The sequence below is a fragment of the Thrips palmi genome, unplaced genomic scaffold (genome assembly GCF_012932325.1).
Source record: "Thrips palmi isolate BJ-2018 unplaced genomic scaffold, TpBJ-2018v1 HiC_scaffold_18, whole genome shotgun sequence".
Classification (NCBI taxonomy): Eukaryota; Metazoa; Arthropoda; class Insecta; order Thysanoptera; family Thripidae; genus Thrips; species Thrips palmi.
Window position 1 is genome coordinate 2,232,421 of NW_023144627.1, and position 21,732 is coordinate 2,254,152.

The following is a 21,732-nucleotide window of genomic DNA, read 5'->3' on the forward strand; positions in this document are numbered from 1 at the left end:
ACTCAAATCCTTTTTACAAACAAATGCTGTAGCCTCAAAATCATTTTATTGTTTCAATTTATGTTCAAATCGCAGGTGAGCGACGGGTGGAGTAGACAGCCATCGTCAGTGTTAAGCACCTCAAAATAACCATAATACTAAGCAAAGAAAAGTTTTACACTGATGGTAACATTATCGCACGCTCCTTCGTTTATTGCAGAGACTCATTTTTAGTTGGTATCCCGATGCCAATCTCGTGAGGCTCCTTTGAGGAAGGACATTTTAACGGCTGTACGAGGGTACCAACAACACCCGCAACTGGTGACATGTTCAAGGAATGTCGGCCCACTGGTCGACGCAGTCGGCAGCCTTGCTGGCCCAGTTCTCGTAGATGGATGGCTCGGCCGTGCCCTTGTTGGTGACGCACGTCACATAGAACCGGTGCCAGTCCCGACGCAGCAGGCGGAAGTAGGCGGTGGCGAGTTGGATGCAGGCCGTGAGCGGGTGCCTGTCGCTCACACCAGGCTGCAACGGGAGCCCGATGCACGTCGTCAGCTTCTCGTTGAGCGGCCGATCGACGCGCGCAGCGCCCTGCTGCACCAACTAACTGCCGAGCAAAGCACAGGCAAGTGTATCATTTAGATCGGTCCTGGCGCAAATGGGACTCGGCAAATGCGTTCGGTTCATCCCACGCCCAGCCAGAATTAGGTGTTCGAAAGGACGCCGATTCGACGTAGAATCTATGAAAAATCCATCGACATCGTTTCGAGCACCTAATTCTGGCTGCGACGTCCTGCGACCACACTGATATTAAAAATTGCTACTGTTATAAGTGCATCACGTAAAAAAGAAACAAATCTTATGCAGCTGTTGGTGCACTCTAGAAAGCCTACGAAGCGTTTGCATCGTAATTACGAAGAAAACGAAGGTGTAGTAGAATTGCTTCGTATTATGAAGAAATGCTTCGTATAACCAGGGGGTGGCAACGGCCTAGGGAGAGCGTGAAGCGATGCTCGCGCCGTCAGTGCAGAGGTTGCGCACTTGTTCGAGATTATGAAAACTAGACTGTGTTTTTCAAAACACTTTGCACCGATAGAAAGGGCTTGAAATTTAGGGTGCATTAGGCTAATTGCCCTTCTCGAAACTCCTTCCTTACCCAATATTAAGGTGCAGTAAAAACACCAAAAAAACACAAAAATCATAAAATTTAGGAAAAAACTCGAATGCGCCTTGTTGGTGTAAATGATTTTGCCCTTGTGTTCGGTTGAATTGGAAGTATCGGGCAGTCTACTAGGCCTAATGCACCCCAAATTTTGTGCTCTTTCGATCTGTGCAAAGCGTTTTGCAATCAACGGCCTAGATCTTACAATCGAAGCAAAATAAGTAACCCCTGCACCTTACTCGCGCATGGCTTCACGCGCCTCCTAGTCCGTTGCCGCCCCCTGGTATAACGAAGGATTTTGCTTCGCGATAGGAAGCATTTCTTCGTAGTTTGTACAAAACCTCCATTTTCTTCGTGTCACGAAGCGGTTTTTCGTAGAGTTTTTACTTGGCGACCCCGGACAACTTAGTGAGAGCGTGTGGCCGGCCGAAAGAGCGCTGTCATGGCGGCCTTACCATCAAAGTGGCTGCCACTACGACGAGGACGAGTTTCATGGCGGAGATCTCCAAGGCGAATACTTCGCTGGGAGCGACACCCGTTCCTTAAGTAGCCGCGCCCGGGGCCGTTGGCACTACTGTCGTGTCCCGTTGTCACGCCACATCGTGACAACTGCTATTAAACGGATCTAATAGGTGGTGCACTGGTGCACCCTTTTCGTAGTATGGTAATTCCAAACACGCAAACACAATCGTTAAAGAGATAAAGCTACAAATTGGAAACACAGTCGAATGGATGCATTCTTAAAACCTTACGAAGTATTTTGAGCATACGTAAAACAAACTAAAATACTTTATTATACGAAGAAATAGTTCGTAAATAACAAAGTATTTTGTTTGTAAGCTAGCGTATGCTCAAAATACTTTGTTATACAAACTACTTTTCTTTGTAAGGCCCAAAATAGTTTGTAAGGTTTTCTCAGAGTGCATCGTCTTAAATCTTTCAGAGAGTGAATTTGGCCTTCCGCTGCGGCCTGAACGCCAAATTTTGGCTTTTCTGGAGAGCGACACTGCAAAGCCAGTTGTAAGTTTACTTGCCACAAATTTAGCAAGCCGTTTTGAATGCCAAAAATTGGCGAGCTTGGCCCGGAAATACTCCCTAGCTTGCCAAAATTTGGCAAGCTTGGTCCGGAAATACTTCCCAGCTTGCCAAAATTTGGCCAAAATTTGGCCAAAATTTGGCAAGCTTATAAAGATTGCCGACCAAAGCTTGCCAAATTTTGACTTAAAAAACGGCTTTCCAAATTTGTGGCAAGCAAACTTACCACTAGCTCTGCGGTGGGCATGGGGCCAGAAGGCTAAATTATGCAAACGAAGCGCCACTGGAGTGGCAAGCAATATTACTGAAGGATTTGTATGATGCTCCTGCAACAGCCCCTTTTGCTGGTCGGATCGGATTTGCTGCTATCGGGCCGCTGGTATTTATTTCTCACCGTTCGGGTCCAAAACGAGAACAGCTTGATAAAACGGCAACCTTAAAACTCTAATCTTAGCCAGCAGTATTCGTCTGAACGATCATGATGTTTAGAGTTCCTGCAGCTTGGACTAAAACTCGAATTTTTAAGAACCGTTTTGTTACCCATTACCTGTTTTCGAGCCTTTAACGCTTGAGGGACACGTGTAACACCCTACCTTAATTTGAGACGTGCCACCGTAAAATTCTCGTGCTGGTGGAAGTCACGATCGGCCATGAGGAATCCCTTAATAAGCGGGTCGAGCGCAGCGTGCAGACATACATCGACATGAGGATCTCCGTCGTTCTTGTCCCCTGCGTCTTGTTGGTGGCCTCGTTTGGCCTAACCCACCAAGCGGTAAGACCTTGCTGTTTCGAATTAGTTATCTTCCAATGTTTGCGGATCAAAACACTCGCGGAGGGAATACTGAATGGCCTCTCTTCAGGCTTGTGTAAGGACACACAGATGAATGCTTGCCAGTGCACACCAACAAACCCATACTTTGCAAGAAGGCACTTTCAAAGTCATACTTGTAGCCGTATAACTCCATGCAAGGCATACTCTCATTCAGTCTCCAGTTAGCATGCCCCGAAACTGGGCGCCTTTGTCGCCCGCTCCACTTTTTAGGGCGCCAAAATGGCATACAGGACATGAGCCCCGTCCCGTTTGAGCCCCGATGGTCTGAGCCCCGACCTGAGCCCCAACCTGAGCCCGGGTTGAGCCCCGACTTGAGCCCCGACCCAAGCCCCAATTTCCAGAGCCCGGATTGAGCCCCGACCTGAGCCCCGTTTGAGCCCCATTTGAGCCCCACTTGAGCCCCATTTGAGCCCCGCGACCTGAAATCACGCATTGTTGCATAATTTATTGCTATGGGGCTCAAGTGGGGCTCAAATGGGGCTCAAACGGGGCTCAGGTCGGGGCTCAATCCGGGCTCTGGAAATTGGGGCTTGGGTCGGGGCTCAAGTCGGGGCTCAACCCGGGCTCAGGTTGGGGCTCAGGTCGGGGCTCAGACCATCGGGGCTCAAACGGGACGGGGCTCATGTCCTGTATGCCGCCAAAATGTCCCCAGTTTCTGGGCAACCCAATTCGGACTGCAGGCATTTGAGTGTACTGCTTACTAAACACGCATTTGCAGCACTTTCCCCACTTGCCCATGGGTTTATTAAAGTGTACTTGCAAGCATGCATTTGTAAGTGTGTACTCGGTAAACAGTTAGGTTTGTAACGCAAGAGCTCTCAGAAGCTTGCTACATTTTGAATGTAGTTTGCTGCTGTAGCTATTTTTTTTTTTCGGGAAATATATCCGGGATATTTCGAAAAGTCGCAATGATGACATGTCTCTACGTTAACATGGTCGTGCCGTTTCCGTACACGCTCTTACATGCAATAAACACACGTAAACATTCGTCGTAAAAATCCGTCTCAGGCTGCTAGGAAGTCATATCATAGCAAAATACTACATTGATGCAATCAACTTGTTGTGGCTCCTGACTGACTGAAGACTAGGAGTTTCGTTCCTTCAATCTGCGGACCTCTGTGAACTCCAATTCTATTTTACTTTCAGAATGATCCGCTCGCAGTGCCGTGGGCAAGCAGACAGGGTCTCCTCAAGAGCTGCATCGCTTCCTCCCAGGCCGTCACCCACTTCCCCCAGAACGTAGTCAACGACCACAACAACTCCCTCACTGCCCTGCTGCGAAGCTACGCCAACCGCCGCCAGACGCTGCTGCTTAGCGGCTACCTGTCCGGAATGTTAGAGTGCGGAAAGGCCACCGCCTCCTGGCAGCTTGGCTCCTTGGTGGGTGATGTCATGCTTTGCGTGGCTCTGTCCATGGCCGCGGGCAAGTAATCCTAGTAATAAAGGTGTTGAAAATTTACCCGTTACTGTGTTTTCCTCCTTTGATAAAATGTAAACCTGGTGCACTCCGGGCAAACAACTTCGTCAAAATTTGTACACTGTTATTTCAAGGGTATTTCTTGTTATTTCAAGGAAACTGTACACCCAAATTCAAGTTGTTTGCCCCTCGGTGCACTCCTAAGTAATACCTACATTGACACAGCAAAAAATTCCGTGGTTTGGTACGGAAAATGGGGTATGGAAAAGGCACGGACCTTCCGCACTGGTTCTCTGTAGTCTCCATAAGGATCTCATGTAAACTGGTTCGGGAAACATGTACAGAACTTCTGTGGTTGTCAAGGTACGGACGGTCCAGGTAAAAAATTGATCAGACACGTTCCGTACTTTCTCCGTATTTTTTCTACCAGTGGATGTAAGGTAGAGTATTCGCCAGATGAAATCGGCCCCTTCTAGGAAAACCATGATAACTGGTTAGGGTGCAAGGCACCATCTTAACGCTCTCAAAGAGAGACACAGCGGCTAGCGCAGTAGGCATAGAATCTTTCACCACAACCGCCAGGGAGAGAACTTTCGAACTGCAATGAGAACTGTGGGAATGCCGACATCCTTGTCCTAACTACGAAGAATTACTAACTGGGCCATGACAAAGTTCCACCAACAGACTTCACTTCACACTTTTTGCAGACCTTTTTACAGACAACAACATTGAGAACACCAAAGGAGGCAAGCTTTTGTGGTTTGAAAAAAGGTCAAAGGCACTATTTCCGAGTAAATAGTTTTATTCAAATAAATACACGGTGATGGGCAAGTAAAAAAGTTAGTGCTACCGATGACTCAAATCGTGGTCGTATAGAATATCAACATCGTTCTTAACATAGTTTGAAAAGCAAAGTTAGAATTGTTTCTTGTGGATTGCAAGCAGTTGTCGTCACAGAACATTTGACAGCACTCTCTCGACGTTCTTCAAAACCTGAATGGAAACCAGAAACCATTAGAAGGCTAGTGCCGTGTTTCCCACCAAGTTTCCTACGACAAAGGTTCAATCCTGCGGTAACGATTGAAAAATCGACTGCGGAACCCCTCAATAGATAGGCAAAACCACGTGGCAGACAAAATTTTTGCCCCACACTGAGAAAAAAGTCTGGTTAAAAGTACCAGACCAATCCTAGTTAAACGAGTACTAGTTACTCATACGAGAATCCTAGTAACTCTCACCAGATGATCAGTTGCAGTAACCAGATCGGGTGTTGTGACATTTACCAGGTGTCTGGTTAATAATCCTGGTAAATTTTACCAGACTGATCCGTAATTGGCACCATACGTAAAACTTCGAAATATTCGTTTCAATTTAAATGTTCGGGTGTCAAAAAGTAAACTGCAACCGGTTTCGTTATTTTCGGAGTCTTAAATCCGAAAGAAACACTGGGAGTATTTCCCTGAGCCAGACACGTAGAGAGTCACCTGGTGGGGATCCCCTCGACCCACAGGCGACGTGGTGGCGCAGTGGTAACGTGCCCGTCTCACAAGTGTGAGATCCCGGTTCGAATCCGGAGGAGAGGAGGAGGGAAAAAAAAACAATTCAGAGGTTGTTCGTTAACGAAATCGACGTCACATCAGGTTTAATCACTACGAAAAATTATTTTATTAAATTTTGGACTTCTTACTTCAGTTTTGTAAGCACATTAAATAACCAGGATGTTTGGTAAAAACTACCAGAAGGGGACCTGGCGGCATTGTGAGGATAACTATAAATCTGGTACGGTTTACTAGACTGAGGCCAACTAGACAGTTTAGTATTTTTTACCAGAATTCTAGTTGAGTTATATTCTATCAGACAGTCTGGTATTTGGTACCAGGATTCTGGTTATCGGTACTAGACTTTTTTTCAGTGCAGTAGTTAGAACCCCTTAATTGAAACTTGATGCTGCGTACGCCCAGAATAGACGTTTCTTCATACAAGAAATTTTTTTCTAAAGATGCACATCATGGTAAAGTAATTAATCCTTGTTTATCCAAATAAATTTTCTCATTTCAATATATTTTTTTCCTGAGTGTACCCAAATTAGTGAAGATCGGATCATGCACTCTAAATGTCTTCGGGTGGAAAGCTGCACCAACATATTATGGTTAAGATTTTGTCCATAATACAAACGAAATTCGTCAAAATATCTATATGGTACGGTGAATTCTCATTAGTACGTTAAAATTCCAGCTGCACCACCATAATATAAACAATTTCACCATAATATAGACAATTCTCCACTATACAACTTTTAAAGTGTGGGAAGTGTCCAGATGGACTGGTGAGTTAAACGCACTCACATCACGCACCGATGCACCTATAAATGTCTCACAATGAAATTTGAACTGTTTTTCGTGTTACAGTAAATTCAGCGCACGCATAGGACGAAGCTATAGTTCTCCGTAATACTAACCTTATTAGCTTTCATTTGAGATAAAGAGAAAAACCTTCGTAATACGAAGAAAAATCACCTTCGTATTACGCTTGCGCCATCTCCTTCTTCTGGGAAATTTCTTCGTAAGATAGTGGGGACTTCGAAGAAAAGTTTAAAGCACCGTACCTCAAGTTTTGTCGTAGTTTCGGCTCTCAGTTGCACAGTTTTTTCATCCTCCTGGAAAAGATCATCTTGCAGGTCCGCTTGGAAGAGATGAGTCATCAGTCGCACAGCTAGGTTCCTCTTGACTCTGTTCACCAAATAGGTCATAATTGTCTTGCAGACCCCATCACTGACGGTTTTAGCGACTACGTCATAGTAATGTTTCAACATTTTCCCTGCAAGTATTAAAGTGTTGTCTCACAACCGCCACTTCTATTTTCACCTCCTGGAGGGCACACACTCTGAGATGATGGTAAATCCTTGACATTTGCCAAACTTTACCGTACTTCGAAAACCAGTATCCACCGTACAGCCTACAGTATTTACCGTACTCGTTTTACAACATATACCGTAATCTTTTCACAGTAGTTACCGTTCTTCCGTACAGTCCATGCCGTAGGAAAGACCACATCTGGTACCAACAAAGGCCCCTTCCAAGAAATGTCCACATCAGGATCTTGACAAAAGGGGGACGACCGACTGAAAAATTTTATTGCACCTTTCGATAGGTCTCGTCAAGACCTTTTCAACGAGTGGTCGGAAGGGGGTCCAGGAGTCCGACTTCAGCAGTTACGTACATTAGGATCTTGAAAAAAAAAGTCGACCGACTGAAAAAAATTATGGCAGTTTTTGATAGGTAAAAGAGCGGTATTCCCAGGTAAAAAAGTACGGGATTCCCTGGGAAAAAAGGACTGTATTTACAGTAAAAAAGTACGGCATTGCCTGTTAAAAAAAAGTACGGTGAAGTCTGGAGTAATCAGTACAGGATTTACCGTGATCTTTTCTCGCAGTGCATGAAGGATGTACTACATGCCTGCAGGAATATCTGACTACTTACCCAGAACCATGATTTGCTTTTGATGCTTAGGTTCTATCTCTGTTACGAGGTCGGGAAATATTTTGACAGCTTCATTTTCTGTCAGTCTGTTCAGGAAGTCAGGATCACTTTTAAAAGGCAGTGTCAGTGTAGCATCTGCTGCTGTCTTTGCAAACAACTCTTCGATGCATTCGAATTCATCGTAAGTTATGTGACCAAGCTCGATTTCATTCAGATCCTTAATCTGAAACATAACATAAACGTTATTTGCCGTACCTCGAAGCCAGCATCGGAACTGCATATCAACATTCGTTACACTTTTATGGGGGCTCATACATGTTAAGAGCACTTTGCGAAAATATTTTTTTGATATAGAAGATCCGAGATTTTATGGTTTCTGTATTAAAACCTGCTTAGATAATTAAGTAACCTTCATTTGGGCATGAAGTAAAGTGACTTTGGACACTTTTTGGAAATTTAGTAGAAACGTTTAAAATTTTGGTTCTCGTAAGATTTTGTTTGCATACTTGCTCAGATCTGTGGGGGAAAAATCAGGGAGACTCATCCCCAGTAGTGTCATAGAATTGACTTCAATGGGCTCCTTATCTGCAATTGTTTTCCAGAAAAAAAAATAAAAACCATTTATTGTTCAAAAATTTGTTCAAAAAATTGTTTTTATTTTTTTCTCGTGAAAACTCTTGCAGATAAGAAGCCCATTGTAGTCAATTCTATGACACTACTAGGGGTGAGTCTCCCTGATTTTCCCCCCACAGATCTGAGCAAAGTATGCGAACAAAATCTTACCAGAACCAAAATTATAAACGTTTCTACTAAATTTCCAAAAAGTGTCCAAAGTCACTTCACTTTATGCCAAAATGAAGGTTACTCAAATATCGAAACAGGTTTTAATACAGAAACCATAAAATCTTAGTCCTTCTATATCAAAAAATATTTTTGCAAAGTGCTTTTAACATGCATGAGCCCCCTTAATGCACCTTCGTTATGCGAAAACCGGTAAATTGCATGCTTCGTATAGAGCAAATGGCAAAATTTGTGGAGAAAAATTACTCTTGATACACAGCAAATTTTAATATCGAAAACAATGCTGCAGGCGTGCTACATGGTGCACACTCTTTATGTCTTACAATGAAATTCGAGCGATGTTGCAGTTAAGGGGGCAATACACTGAAAATGGCCAAACACTGACTAGTGCGATTGCTTCCATACGCGTTGTTGGGCGTTGTTCAAACTTAACATGTGTCAAGACCTTACAAAAAGAAGCATTTTAAGCCCAGAATGGCGTCCGCGTCCATCGGACGTCAGGGAGCGGAGCAGCGCCCAATCAAATTTTCGTCAAAAGTCGAACTGGCGGGCATCCCTTAGTCCGCAAAAATGAAGATATCTCGACCCCGTTTGCGCCAAAATGTAGGTAATTGAAGCGGCTATAGCGCAAACTAGGATTATGAACATCGAGCAACCGAAAGTACAAAATTTCATCCAAAAACACTTTTTGAGGATTTTGCAAAAATGATCAAAACAGGTTTTCTTCGTAAAATTTCCTACTTTTGATTGTTCGATGTTCATAATCCGAGTTCATGCGATAGCCGCTTTAATTACCTACATTTTGGCGCAAACGGGGTCGAGATATCTTCATTTTTGAGGACTGAGGGACGCCCGCCAGTTCGACTTTTGACGAAAATTTGATTGGGCGCTGCTCCGCTCCCTGACGTCCGATCGAGGCCATTCTGGGCTTAAAATGCTTCCTTGTGTAAGGTCTTGGCACATAAAAAGTTTGAACGACGTTCCACAACGCGTGTGGAAGCAATCGCACTAGTCACTTTTTGGCCATTTTCAGTGTATTGCCCCCTTAATGCACTGCAAGCATAATACGAAGCAATATTCCTACGCTCTTCTGTCTTTTCCGAGGGGTACCTCACTTCCAAAATAAGTGTACACTGACTGGTGACTAGACTAAAATTCCACTTTGATTAGATTGAAAATTTTACGAATTGCGTTATAAAAATGCCCCAAATGGTGCAAATTTCCCAGTTGGTGCCGGCTTTTTTAGTGACTAGACTGAGACAAGGCAGTGACTGGAGTCAAGGGCGTACACTGACTAGACAAAGTGATGCACCCCTCGGTCTTTTCTGTACTTAAGGGGAGGTTCTGGTGAAAAAAAATCTTCTTGCGCATACTATTTTGTCGTAAAGGGTTGGCTTTGACATTTTTCACTTCTTCGATTCCTTTTTTAAAGATAACGGCATGCACAACTCAAAATGTAAATTACATTTTTATTCGCAAGCTTTCTAACCAAGCATTTCTCTATAATTGATCAAAAATGTACAAAATAGACAAATTTTAGGGTATTTTCAGCTTTACAAGCCTACAACGAATAGTAGAATGGAAATTTTGAGCTATGCATGCTGGAATCTTTTGAAAATGATTCGAAGAAGTGAAAAATGTCAAGGTCAACCTTTTACGACAAAATAGTGGGCGCAAGAAGACTATTTAAGATACAGCCAAATTGGGCTCAAAAATACTCTTTGACTGGGTTTAGAGCCTGGCATGTGCCTACAGAAGTCAAATTTTAATCTTCTTGAAGAAAGATTTCATATTCCGAACAAATTATGACAGTGAGATCCAATTGGAAAATGGCAAGACTTTCACCAGAACCTCCCCTTAAATTGAAGGATACAATGAAGAACCATCGCAATACGAAGAAAAATGTGTTTTGCTCGCGCCATTTTCTTCGATTTATGAGAAATTTCCTTGTACGACCGTAAAAGTCAAGGACATTTAGGACCACACAAATATGCCTGTCGGACACTTATATTTCCTATCTATGTTTAAACAAGGTAGGTGTAACACCAGACCGTGTCTTGTCGTAACAGGCTTCGCGATGCTGTGCCAGTCACGACAATCCACGCCTGGCGTTTACACCTACCTAGGCCTGCGGCGCTTACCGCTTGCCTTCGGCAAGCTGTCACAGAAATTTGTGTGAAGGCAATGAGAAGACCACTTTCTGGTAAAGGTTTCAAGTAAAAAATAAGAGCAGACCTATCGAAAAAATTTTCAGTCCTTCGACCCCCTCCGAAGATCCTGATCTGGCCAACTCGTGCAAGCGGCCGATGTTGACGAAACCGGGTCCATCGAATCAATCTGGTCGCCCCGATACAAAAAACACTGCTACATGCCGTGCTAGCACAAATTGCGGCAGAAATCCTCCTCCCGCACATGTAAACCATGCCCTTTTCTGCCGTTTCTAAAGTGTTTTTTGGCGGTTTCAACAGCTGGAATTGAGATCAAAAGACGAGGGGCAAACAACTTGGATTTAGGTGTACATTTTCCGTGAAATAACGGTGAAATAACGTTGAAATAACGCTAAAATAAGGGCGAAATAGCGTGAAATAACGGTGAAATAGCGCGAAATAACACGAAATAACGTAAAATAACGTTGAAATACCCTTGAAATAACGTTGGAATAACAATGAAATAACGTGAAATAACGTGAATTTGAAATAACGGCGTACAAATTTTGACGGAGTTGTTTGCCCCTCGTAAAAAGATGAATTTTGGTGTGGGGGCGAGCGAAGAATGTACATAATGATCATGAAAAATCTCATCCGAATCGGCCGAGTCGTTCAGGAGTAGTGCGGACAGACAAACACACACACACACGCACACATACACAGAAAAGACTTTCCAGCCCCACCCGGGTAACAGCGTTCGCTATCGCTCAGCCAAAAAAACCACGATAACAGTATTTAATCTGGTTTCAAATCAAATGCCTTAAGGGGAGGTTCTGGTGAAAATCTTGCCATTTTCCAAGTGGATCCCACAGTCATAATTTGTTCGGAAGATAAAATTTTTCATTGAGGAGACTAAAATTTGACTTTTGAAGGCACATGCCAGGCTGTAAACCCAGTCGAAGAGTCTTTTTGAGCCTATTTTGGCTGTATCTTAATAAATCTCCTTGCGCATACTATTTTGTCGTAAAAGGTTGACCTTGACATTTTTCACTTCTTCGATTCATTTTCAAAAGATTCCGGCATGCATAGCTCAAAACTTCCATTATATTATTAATTATTAACTTTTTAAGCTGAAAAGTCCCTAAAATGTGTCTATTTTGTACATTTTTGATCAATTATAGTGAAATGCTTGGTTAGAAAGCTTGTGAATAAAAATGCAATTGACATTTTGAGGTGTGCATGCCAGCATTTTTAAAAAATGAATCGAAGAAGTGAAAAATGTCTAAGCCAACCTTTTACGACAAAATAGTATGCGCAAGAAGATTTTTAAAGTTATAGCCTAAATGGGAGAAAATGGCTCTGCGACTGGGTTCAGGGCATAGAATGTGCCTCCCCAATGAAAAATTTTAATAAATACTTGATAAGACATCAAATTTTTTACAAATTTTCACAGTGGGACCTATTTAGGAGAAAATAGCATTTTCACCAGAACCTCCCCTTAATAGATCAGTTTTGAAAGCCAGTGGCGGCTTGCTGGCCATTCCTTTCCTCGCAAGTGGGTGAGTTTCTATTAATAATTAACACGTACCATTTCTTTGGCCTTGACTGCACACTCCTGTATGACTTTTCTCACGATCGTGTCGGTTTCCTGCTTCAAGATAGGGAACTTTTCCACCTTCTTGGGGAGACTGTCCTCGGAGACAGCCTGCAGCTCATCCATGACCAATCTGACGCAGCCGATGGAAAGTGGCAGCATCTTCTCTATGAGTGGTTTCATGAGCGCCTCGAAAGCATATAGCGATACCAAGATCGGAGGGCGAGTCCCGTCGGCGTTCCGGATCGCCATGACAACTTCTTCAACGCAGTACTTATCGCAAGGAGAGACTTCTTGAAGGGACTTTTTCAGTTGGTTGAAAATGTGAGAAACGTGAGCGCCACCAAACCTGCACAGAAATGTGTGGAGATGAAATGCAGAGTCTGAAAGCGCGTATCAAGCAATACTGTATTCAGTGCCTTACAGTGCTGCGCGCTCAATATTTGGCGTCTGGGATTCTAGTTTCCTGCAAAATGCATCAGAAAATTGAGCAATGACATCTCGCAAGAATTCATCGGAGTCGTCCACTTGGCTCCCGGTAACCTCCAGCTTATTTTCACAATCTTGTATCTGCCTCTGCACTTTGACCTGAAAGAAGCAAATTCGCAAAAACAAAAGGTGTTGCGAATACGACCACTCTACCGACAAAATTTGAGAGGAGAATTTTCAATATTCACCTTTACACTAGGAAGACACTTCTTCACATGGTCCAGAAGTAGGCTGCTTAGTTCTTTCAGGAGATATGAAGTTCCCATTCTTGATGCCAGATCAGGATACTTTTGCTTAAAAAAGGCACTCTCCTTTTTCAAACATTCTTCTATAGGCTATCGGAAAGAGACGAGGCTAAATGTTAATTGCGCAGTAATGCCCAACGAGCTGACTGGTTCATTGTGGGCAAGAACCGAATCCTAATCTAAAGTACACCGTCAATCAAAAAGTCACCTGACTTTTGTGGATGGCTACAACATCGCACTTAACTACATTATTTCATTCCACATCTGAATGCATGACAGTCAATATCTCATGAGGGATACAAACATGCAGTAAACTTACCTTTTCGTTGTTAATGTCCTTCTGAGATCTATTCACAACGCCGATTATCCCAAGTTTAAGAGAAACCGACTTTCCAGTCAAAATATCGTACGCGTCATCACCTGTAACAATCATTCAAACCTGAAACCACGAGTTACATTGAATGGACTCCGTCCCACGCCCGGAGTCGGGGTTTCTCCCGCGTGGAGAAGAATCTCGGAAAGGTGTACAGTTAGCTCTATAACGTAAATACTTTATCTAGAAACTCGTGTTTTCCATTTTGCGCCTAATTTCCTAGTAGTTCTAAAACTATGCACAGTTAAATAATCTCCTGGGGTTCTCGGAATTTTGTTCAATTCCAAGAAAATCTCCTGAAATTCTCAGGGATATAGGTCAATTCCCAGGAGGCGATTTTGCCCAAGCCTTACCATCCCCCCCACCATGTCCACCTTAGTGACCACACCGAGCGTTCGTCGACCTTCGGGGGTCCACCTCTCTTGCAATCCTCAGACAGTCGTTGGTTACCATGTCCACATTCGCCGCCACAATTGCAAGAATGATGCTTAGTGGCCGCTGAATGTATGATAGGATGAGCTGTTCTATTTGCTGCGAAATGTCATCCGGCTGGCCGTCCACAGGCACCTGAAGGAAAGCCAAAGCCTCCACGTGAAACAGTGCTGTCAAAAATGACCGAGGGGCAAACAACTAGAATTTTGGTGTACATTTCACTTGAAATACACTCTCCGACTCGTATTGACTTTTTATCTCTTGCCATAAAGGTTTTTGTGCAAACGTAATATGTACTATTTTCTTTGTGGCTGTGCACTATTTTGTTCATTGTATAATGTTTTTAGTCCATTAAACAGGACTTTTTGTCATTTGCAATGTACTTTTCAATTTCTACATGATCTATTCACAATTATATCCTTAAAACGATCAAAATTGTGCATAGTAAAGGAGAAAATAGTATATTTTATGTTTGCTCAAAAAACGCAATAAGCAAGAGAGAAAAAAGTCCATAAAGGTCTGAGCGTGTAACGTGAAATAATGTGAATTAGGAACGAGGGGCAAACAACTTCGTCAAAATATGTACACCGTTATTTCAAATTCACGTTATTTCATTGTTATTTCAAGGGTATTTCAACGTTATTTCGCGTTACTTCATGGTTATTTCACCATTGTTTCACGTTGTTTCACGGAAAATGTACACCTAAATTCAAGTTGTCTGCCCCTCGATTTGAAATAACAGTGTACAAATTTTTACCAAGTTGTTGGCCCCTCGAAAATGTCTCATAAGGTTATCAAAAATTGCAAAGAACATTCACTTAAACGAAAAGTTGTGGAGAAATGTGTTATCTAAGAACACAATAATTTCCTTTGAATTCTTGTGGATCTTCTACCGTAGGGGCACTTTAAATGAAAGAGTCATGATCAGGGCTGAAATTTTGGGTGAGAAATTCCTTATCATCTAAATTTGGGTGAGGTTAGGTTAGTTTTCTCATACCAACAATGAAATCTTGAAACGGAAGAACAATGAGTAAGCCCTAAAAACAGCTTCTGCGCATGCGCAGACGTTCCCGCACCGCACCACCCGGTGCGAATGCGCAGAGGTTTCCCCACCACCAGGGCTTCCGTCTGTTCGTCATCTTCCGTTTCAAGATTCATTGGAGTACCCTTACTCGAGTGATAACGCCCAAAATAGGGTATTGATCAAGATTCTTTCATTCTCAGTGGTTTACAGTCATGTCCGTGAACCTTATTGGTCGAGAACACTGTAAGTCCTACGGAGAAGATTGATAAGAGGCTACAAAAGATGTTAAAATATGCATGGAGAATCATGGGAAATAAGTAACTTTTCCGTAGTGTTTTGCCGCAGTGTTAGCGTTCGTAACTAAGTAAATGTACTTTCAGTTCGGGAGAATTTTCAATGTTTAGATAATATAGTCAGGGTTGTTAACGTTAATACAAATATTATCACAATAACGTTAACTAAAGCGCCATTAACGTTATCACGTTAACGATAAGCGCTTCTAAAAATTAAATACGATGACACGTGCATTTTTAGGTAGCACCTTACGCGTTGTTGCACACGAATTCGTACATTTCGTGCAAAGGTATGGAATCCGGACAATTCGTCCCCGAAAATTCGTTTCCGGTGAAATTCTTTATCCCTCAAATCTAGATTCTACAAAGCAGTTTGACAGGTTTCAAATCATCAGAGCTAATTCCAAACTTTCTTGTTCCCTGGACATTTCACCAAGGAATAATGACATTTTTACATCGATAAACTGTGCTTCATTTCCGGGAATTGAGCACATGAAAAGGGGTCCAATCACCCACTGAGTAGCGGTCCACAGACCACAGGTTTTAGACTGCTCGTGTAAAAACAAGTAAAGACACCTTATTTACCTTGGTGATTCCAGGTAGGTCGACTAGAGTCAAGTCCAGTACATTTAGGGGAGAATATTTTAACAGTGATAGGATCGTTGCAAATGTTCTTCCCCGGTCGCTAGCTCATCTGTTTCATGTTGGATTTCATCGCAACCTGTCCATCTTAAAATTTTTCCAGGAACCTTAGGAAACTCTGCCCATCTCCAGTGGCCGGAACACCTGCAATTATGGGGGACAGAATATTAATTCCTATGCAATCCCGTTCGCTTTCACTGAATTTCTATGCTTGAGCGGATCGAATAGGTATTTTAACGAATCCCTGGCCCGGAAGTCAAAGAACAAAAGTAAGAACCAAAACGGCTTCTGCGCAGACGCTGCCTCAGAGTGGAGGGGGGACGTCTGCGCATGCGCAGAAGCCGTTTTGGTTCTTACTTTTGTTCTTTGACTTCCGGGCCAGGGATTCGTTAAAATACCTATAAGATACTTGTGCTCCGAACAGAGAGAGGAAAAATTAAGTGACGGCAATAGCGTGTTAAGATTGTAAATAAGAAATCAGGAATTCACTGATACGGGAATCCTGACACAGCGAAAATCAGCGGCCCGACAGTAGAAAGCCACTTGAAAATGCTTTCTGTTCAAGACAAAGTACAAGGATTTGAACCCACTCAAAACTATGTTCCAAGGATTTTTCTTTATGTTACTAAACAATAGTAATACTAAGCCGTCTGATTTGTGGCGCTAACTTCCCATCATAATACAAAACATATTAAGACACAGTACAAAGACGTGAAAAAAAAAAAACACCACCGGAAAATGTTTAGACGCTATTTCTTTTGTACTAGAAAGAAAACTTCATTGGTGAAACAAAGGCATTAAAATTATGCCCTTCCCAAGGGCATAAATCGTTTATGCCTTTGGGAAGAGCATTAAAATTTTGCTTGAAATTCCTACCATTTACGCCCTGCTTAAGGGTATAAAACGATTTATGCCCTTGGGAAGGGCGTAAAAGAGTATTTATGCCCTAAAGGGCGTAATTTTTATGCCTTTGTTTTACCAGTGTTTGTATTACAAAACACAAAGTTTAGTAAAACACACACGCAAAAAAATATAAATCAGACCCAAGCTAATTTTTTTAACAGCAAAGAATTAGCTGCACAGCTAAAAAAGTGGTCCCGTAGCTAGCAACTCTAGCTGCGCGCGGCTACTCCGTTAGCTGAGTGTTTGAAAAATAACCGCGTTTTGAAATGGCGAATGTGTTGCCGGATTCAGCTATTTCCGCCTCAGTGGTGCTAATCGAGTGCCGCTAAAATCCGTCTGCTCTACTGCAAATAACGCTAGGACCGGAGCTCGAGAGGTTTACGAGTTTGCACATTTATTTTAGCTGTGCTCGATCTCTTTCTCTCTCCATTCTCTTAGAGATAGCCGCAACGAAGTCTGAGAAGGGGAAGTCAATAATTATTTTCGTGATTTGTGATGTAGTTTGGATTGGTTGTTGTGGCTGTACTGCAATATCCCCCGCGGTTCTTATTCGCAGATCGTGACCATTCGTGACGACGAAATGTCTCGAAATTATTGTGATATGTTTAATAGCTCATTTGGTAGGATTTCGCGGCCGACCACTCGCCATGGCAGACCATTTCGTCTCGGCCAAGCTCCAGGAGTGGGGGCTTGCCCACCTCCAAGACGAGTTCAGAGGTAAGTCGCTTTTCCCCTTCCGACGTTTAGGCACGGTGAGTTTTGCCCATGCCAACAGGTTCCATACCGTTTAGAAACGTGTAATCTAACCATAAATCCCGGTTTTTCATAACGCGTGGAAAGCATTTATGTCGCGTTGTAGAATAGTCCATGTCGTCTTTGTCATGGAACTGCTTACCGACTCTCACAGTGACTTTACGGTAACATAACCTCTTTCACCCATGTGATCATGAGGGTTATAAGTCTTGGATTACAGCTGATTTATTGATTCCCGACGGGCATGATTTCAGGAAATTACGTTGTCACAACGTGTTTTACGTTGGCCTTCGTTACGGGCCGTTTTCGTTGTCTGGCGTCGTAGAGTCTATGTCACTTGTGGTGCTTGTAGAAAGCCAACCGTTCTACAAGGACTATCCTTTTAGGTAGAGGTTCAGTCTTCGGAGCTGCGTGGCTCCGTCAACGACTTAGCATCAACGTTGCGGCGGTTGCCCTCGATTGGTTGCCTCAGCGCCGCCTCGCTACGTCATATCAACGTGACAGCCACGCCCTTTAAAAAGAAGGGCATGTCACGCCGGTGAACTACGATAAGCCAACCATATTCCCGTAGTTGCACCAACGTAGCCGCGCTTCGTCGAATCGACGTCGCGCTGACACGTAAGTGCACGTCAAAATAAAAGGCGATGCAGCAGTGACAAGCCATGTTGGGCTAACCACATGCTCGTAGTAGCACCAACGCAACCGCGCCACGTCGAATCGATGTCGCGGTGACACGTACGTCCACGTCGAAATAAATAGCGATCCAGCAGTGACATGCAACGTTCAGCCAACCGTCCTGGGCCGGTTTCCTCTACGTAGCTTTGCTACGTGGCCACGAGGTAGCCATAGCAACCGTGGAATGCAAGTACGGCCTACCTCGGCCGGCTTCGTAGCGTCAACCGTCCTCCGCCCGTTGCCTCTACGTTGCTTTGCTACGTTGCTGCAATGTCACCAGGCACCCTGATGGCAACCGCTAAAAGCAGGTACGGCCTACCTCGGCTGGCTTCGTAGCGTCAACCGGCCTCCGCCCGTTGCTTTGCTACGTTGCTGCAATGTCACCAGGCACCCTGATGGCAACCGCTAAAAGCAGGTACGGCCTACCTCGGCCGGCTTCGTAGCGTCAACCGTCCTCCGCCCGTTGCCTCTACGTTGCTTTGCTACGTTGCTGCAATGTCACCAGGCACCCTGATGGCAACCGCTTAAAGCAGGTACGGCCTACCTCGGCAGGCTTCGTAACGCCAACCGTCCGGCGCCGGTTGCCCCTACGTTGCGGTGCTAGGTCGCTGCAATGTTACCAGGCGCCCTGATGGCAACCGCCAAAAGCAGGTACGGTCTACCTCGGCAGGTTTCGTAACATCAACCATCCGACACCGGTTGCCTCTACGTTGCTGTGCTTCGTGGCTGCAACATAGCCAGGCGCCCTGATGGCAACCGTTGGAAGCAGCTACGGCCTACCTCGGCAGGCATCGTTATGTCAATCGTCCACCGCCCGTTGCCGCTACGTTGCTTTGCTACGTTGCTGCAATGTCACCAGGCACCCTGATGGCAACTGCTAAAAGCTGGTACGGCCTACCTCGACACGTTTCGTTGCGTCAGCTGTGCTGCCCAGGTTGCCTCAACGTTGCTGTGCTACGTCGCTGTAATATTACCAGGTGCCCTGATGGCAACCGCCAAAAGCAGGTACGGCCTACCTCGGCAGGCCTCGTAATGTCAACCGTCCGGCGCCGGTTGCCTCTACGTTGCTGTGCTACGTCGCTGCAATGTCACCAGGTGCCCTGCTGGCAACCGCTAAATGCTAGTACGGCGTACCTCGGCGGGCTTCGTTGCGTCAACCGTCCTGCGCCCGTTGCCTCAACGTTGTTGTGCTTCGTGGCTGCAATGTCATTAGGCACCCTGATGGCAAGCGTCCAAAGCTGGTACGGGCTACCTTGACACGCTTCGTTGCGTCAACTGTCCTGCGCCCGTTGCCTCAATGTCGCTGCGCTGCGCGCAAAAAGGTAGCCAAGCACCGTGTAGGCAACTGTGGAATGCAGATACGGCCCACCGTGACACGCTTCGTTGCGTCAACCGTTCTGCGCGCATTGCCTCTAAGATGCTGTGCCCGTTGCCTGTGCAACGTCGTTGGAAGGTAGCCAAGCACCGTGAACAAGGGTTGACCACCCACAAAAAAGAATCCAGCCACTTTTCTGCAGCTTCATCCCTATCGCAGTTCAAATTCTGAAATTTGGCAGGTTTACAGGCCTTAGGGAAAAGAAAACCTGGGTTAAATATTAAGGGGGCAATACACTGAAAATGGCCCAAAACTGAGTTGTGTGATTGCTTCCATACGCGTTGTTGTGCGTTGTTCAAACTTTTCATGTGTCAAGGCCTTTAAAACAGAAGCATTTTAAGCCCAGAATGGCGTCGATCGGACGACAGGGAGCGGAGCAGCGCCCAATCAAATTTTCGTCAAAAGTCGAACTGGCGGGCATCCCTCAGTCCGCAAAAATAAAGATATTTCAACCCCGTTTGCGCCAAAATGAAGGTAATTGAAGCGGCTATAGCTTGAACTAGGATTATGAAGATCAAACAATCAAAAGTACAAAAATTTACGAAAAAAAACCTGTTTTGATCATTTTAACAAAATCTTCAAAAAGTGTTTTTGGATGAAATTTTGTACTTTGGGTTGCTCGATGTTCATAACCCTTGTTCATGCTATAGCCGCTTAAATTACCTACATTTTGGCGCAAACGGGGTTGAGATATCTTCATTTTTGCGGACTGAGGGATGCCCGCCAGTTCGACTTTTGACGAAAATTTGATTGGGCGCTGCTCCGCTCCCTGTCGTCCGATCGACGCCATTCTGGGCTTAAAATGCTTCTGTTTTAAAGGCCTTGACACATGAAAAGTTTGAACAACGCACAACAACGCGTATGGAAGCAATCACACAACTCAGTTTTGGGCCATTTTCAGTGTATTGCCCCCTTAAAATTCGAACCGCAAATTCGAATGAGCCACGGGCCCGGGCCTGCCAGCTTGGTGCAAACGCTCAAAATCCGCCGTTTGCGAAGCCGTGCACTGCAAACCTAACTGTCTACTAAGTACACACTTACAAATGCATGCTTGCAAGTACACACTTAAACGCTCAAAATCCGCCGTTGACGAAGTCGTGCACTGCAAACCTAACTGTCTACTAAGTACACAGTTACAAATGCATACTTGCAAGTACACACTTACAAACGCATGCTTGGCCAAGTACACACATACAAATGCATGCTTGCAAGTACACACTTACAAACGCATGCTTGAAGCATGGAGTTATACGGCGTCAAGCATGCATTTGTAAGTGTGTACTTAAGAGAGGTTTGTAGTGTGCTGCTCCCATCTAATTGCAGTTCAAATTCTGAAATTTGGCACGTTGGTAGGCCTGAAGACAGAAAACATCTAATAAAAGTTTCACAATTTAAACAGCAAATTCGAACGAGCCGCAGGCCTCCCGAACACACTCGTTCAAAATGCGCAGATCGCGTACCCGTGATTTCCCCTATCTATCACAGTTTTAATTCTGAAATTTGGCTTGTTGGTGGGCCTAAGGGCAGGCAACACCTGGAAGAAGATTCAGAATTTTAACAGCAAATTCGAAGGAGCCACAGGCCTGATAACTTGGCAGAATCGCTAAAAATGCGCCGATCGTGAACCTGTGCTGCTCCCTCTCTAACAGAGTTATAATTCTGAAATTTGGCATGTCAGTAGGCCTGAGGTCAGAAAACACCTTGAAAAAGTTTCAGAATTTGAACAGCAAACTGGAACGAGCCGCAGGCCTGCCAACTTCGCGCAATCGCTCGAAATGCGCCGATCGCGTACCGGCCGATCGCGAACCGGCGCTCCTCTGTCTCCATCTCAGTTTTAATTCGGAAATTTGGCACGTTGGTAAGCCTGAAGACAGAAAACACCTGAACAAAGTTTCACAATTTGAACAGCAAATTCGAACGAGCCGCAGGCCTCCCGAATACACTCGATAACGATGCGCAGATCGCGAACCCGTGCTGCTCTCTCTCAATCACAGTTTTATTTCTGAAATTAGGCATGTTGGTAGGCCTTAGGACAGGCAACACCTGGAAAAAGTTTCAGAATTTGAACAGCAAATTCGAAGG

General features: G+C 44.4%; 4 protein-coding genes across 4 annotated transcripts; 1 reads left to right on the forward strand and 3 right to left on the reverse strand.

Moving 5' to 3' along the window:
* Positions 1-193: 193 nt before the first annotated feature.
* Positions 194-1,635, reverse strand: LOC117644206. The gene is made up of 2 exons (XM_034383472.1): positions 1,597-1,635; positions 194-582 (listed from the first exon to the last, which is right to left on the reverse strand). The coding sequence occupies exons 1-2, from the start codon at positions 1,633-1,635 to the stop codon at positions 310-312; spliced, it is 312 nt and encodes a 103-aa protein (XP_034239363.1). The 3' UTR covers positions 194-309.
* Positions 1,636-2,375: 740 nt separating this feature from the next.
* Positions 2,376-5,072, forward strand: LOC117644550. The gene is made up of 2 exons (XM_034384105.1): positions 2,376-2,948; positions 4,155-5,072. The coding sequence occupies exons 1-2, from the start codon at positions 2,880-2,882 to the stop codon at positions 4,437-4,439; spliced, it is 354 nt and encodes a 117-aa protein (XP_034239996.1). The 5' UTR covers positions 2,376-2,879; the 3' UTR covers positions 4,440-5,072.
* A 173-nt stretch (positions 5,073-5,245) lies between these two features.
* LOC117644549 (dynamin-1-like protein) lies at positions 5,246-13,628 on the reverse strand. Its single transcript, XM_034384104.1, has 7 exons — positions 13,500-13,628; positions 13,124-13,270; positions 12,871-13,034; positions 12,441-12,795; positions 7,905-8,127; positions 7,031-7,242; positions 5,246-5,418 (listed from the first exon to the last, which is right to left on the reverse strand). Exons 1-7 carry the CDS (start codon positions 13,611-13,613, stop codon positions 5,377-5,379), a joined length of 1,257 nt encoding a protein of 418 aa, XP_034239995.1. The 5' UTR covers positions 13,614-13,628; the 3' UTR covers positions 5,246-5,376.
* A 300-nt stretch (positions 13,629-13,928) lies between these two features.
* On the reverse strand, positions 13,929-15,986 carry LOC117644207 (dynamin-1-like protein; the record flags this gene model as incomplete). Its single annotated transcript, XM_034383473.1, is given in 2 exon segments — positions 13,929-14,155; positions 15,888-15,986. Coding segments are annotated over 2 exon segments (326 nt in total), but the record flags the coding sequence as incomplete, so codon positions are not given.
* Positions 15,987-21,732: the final 5,746 nt, after the last annotated feature.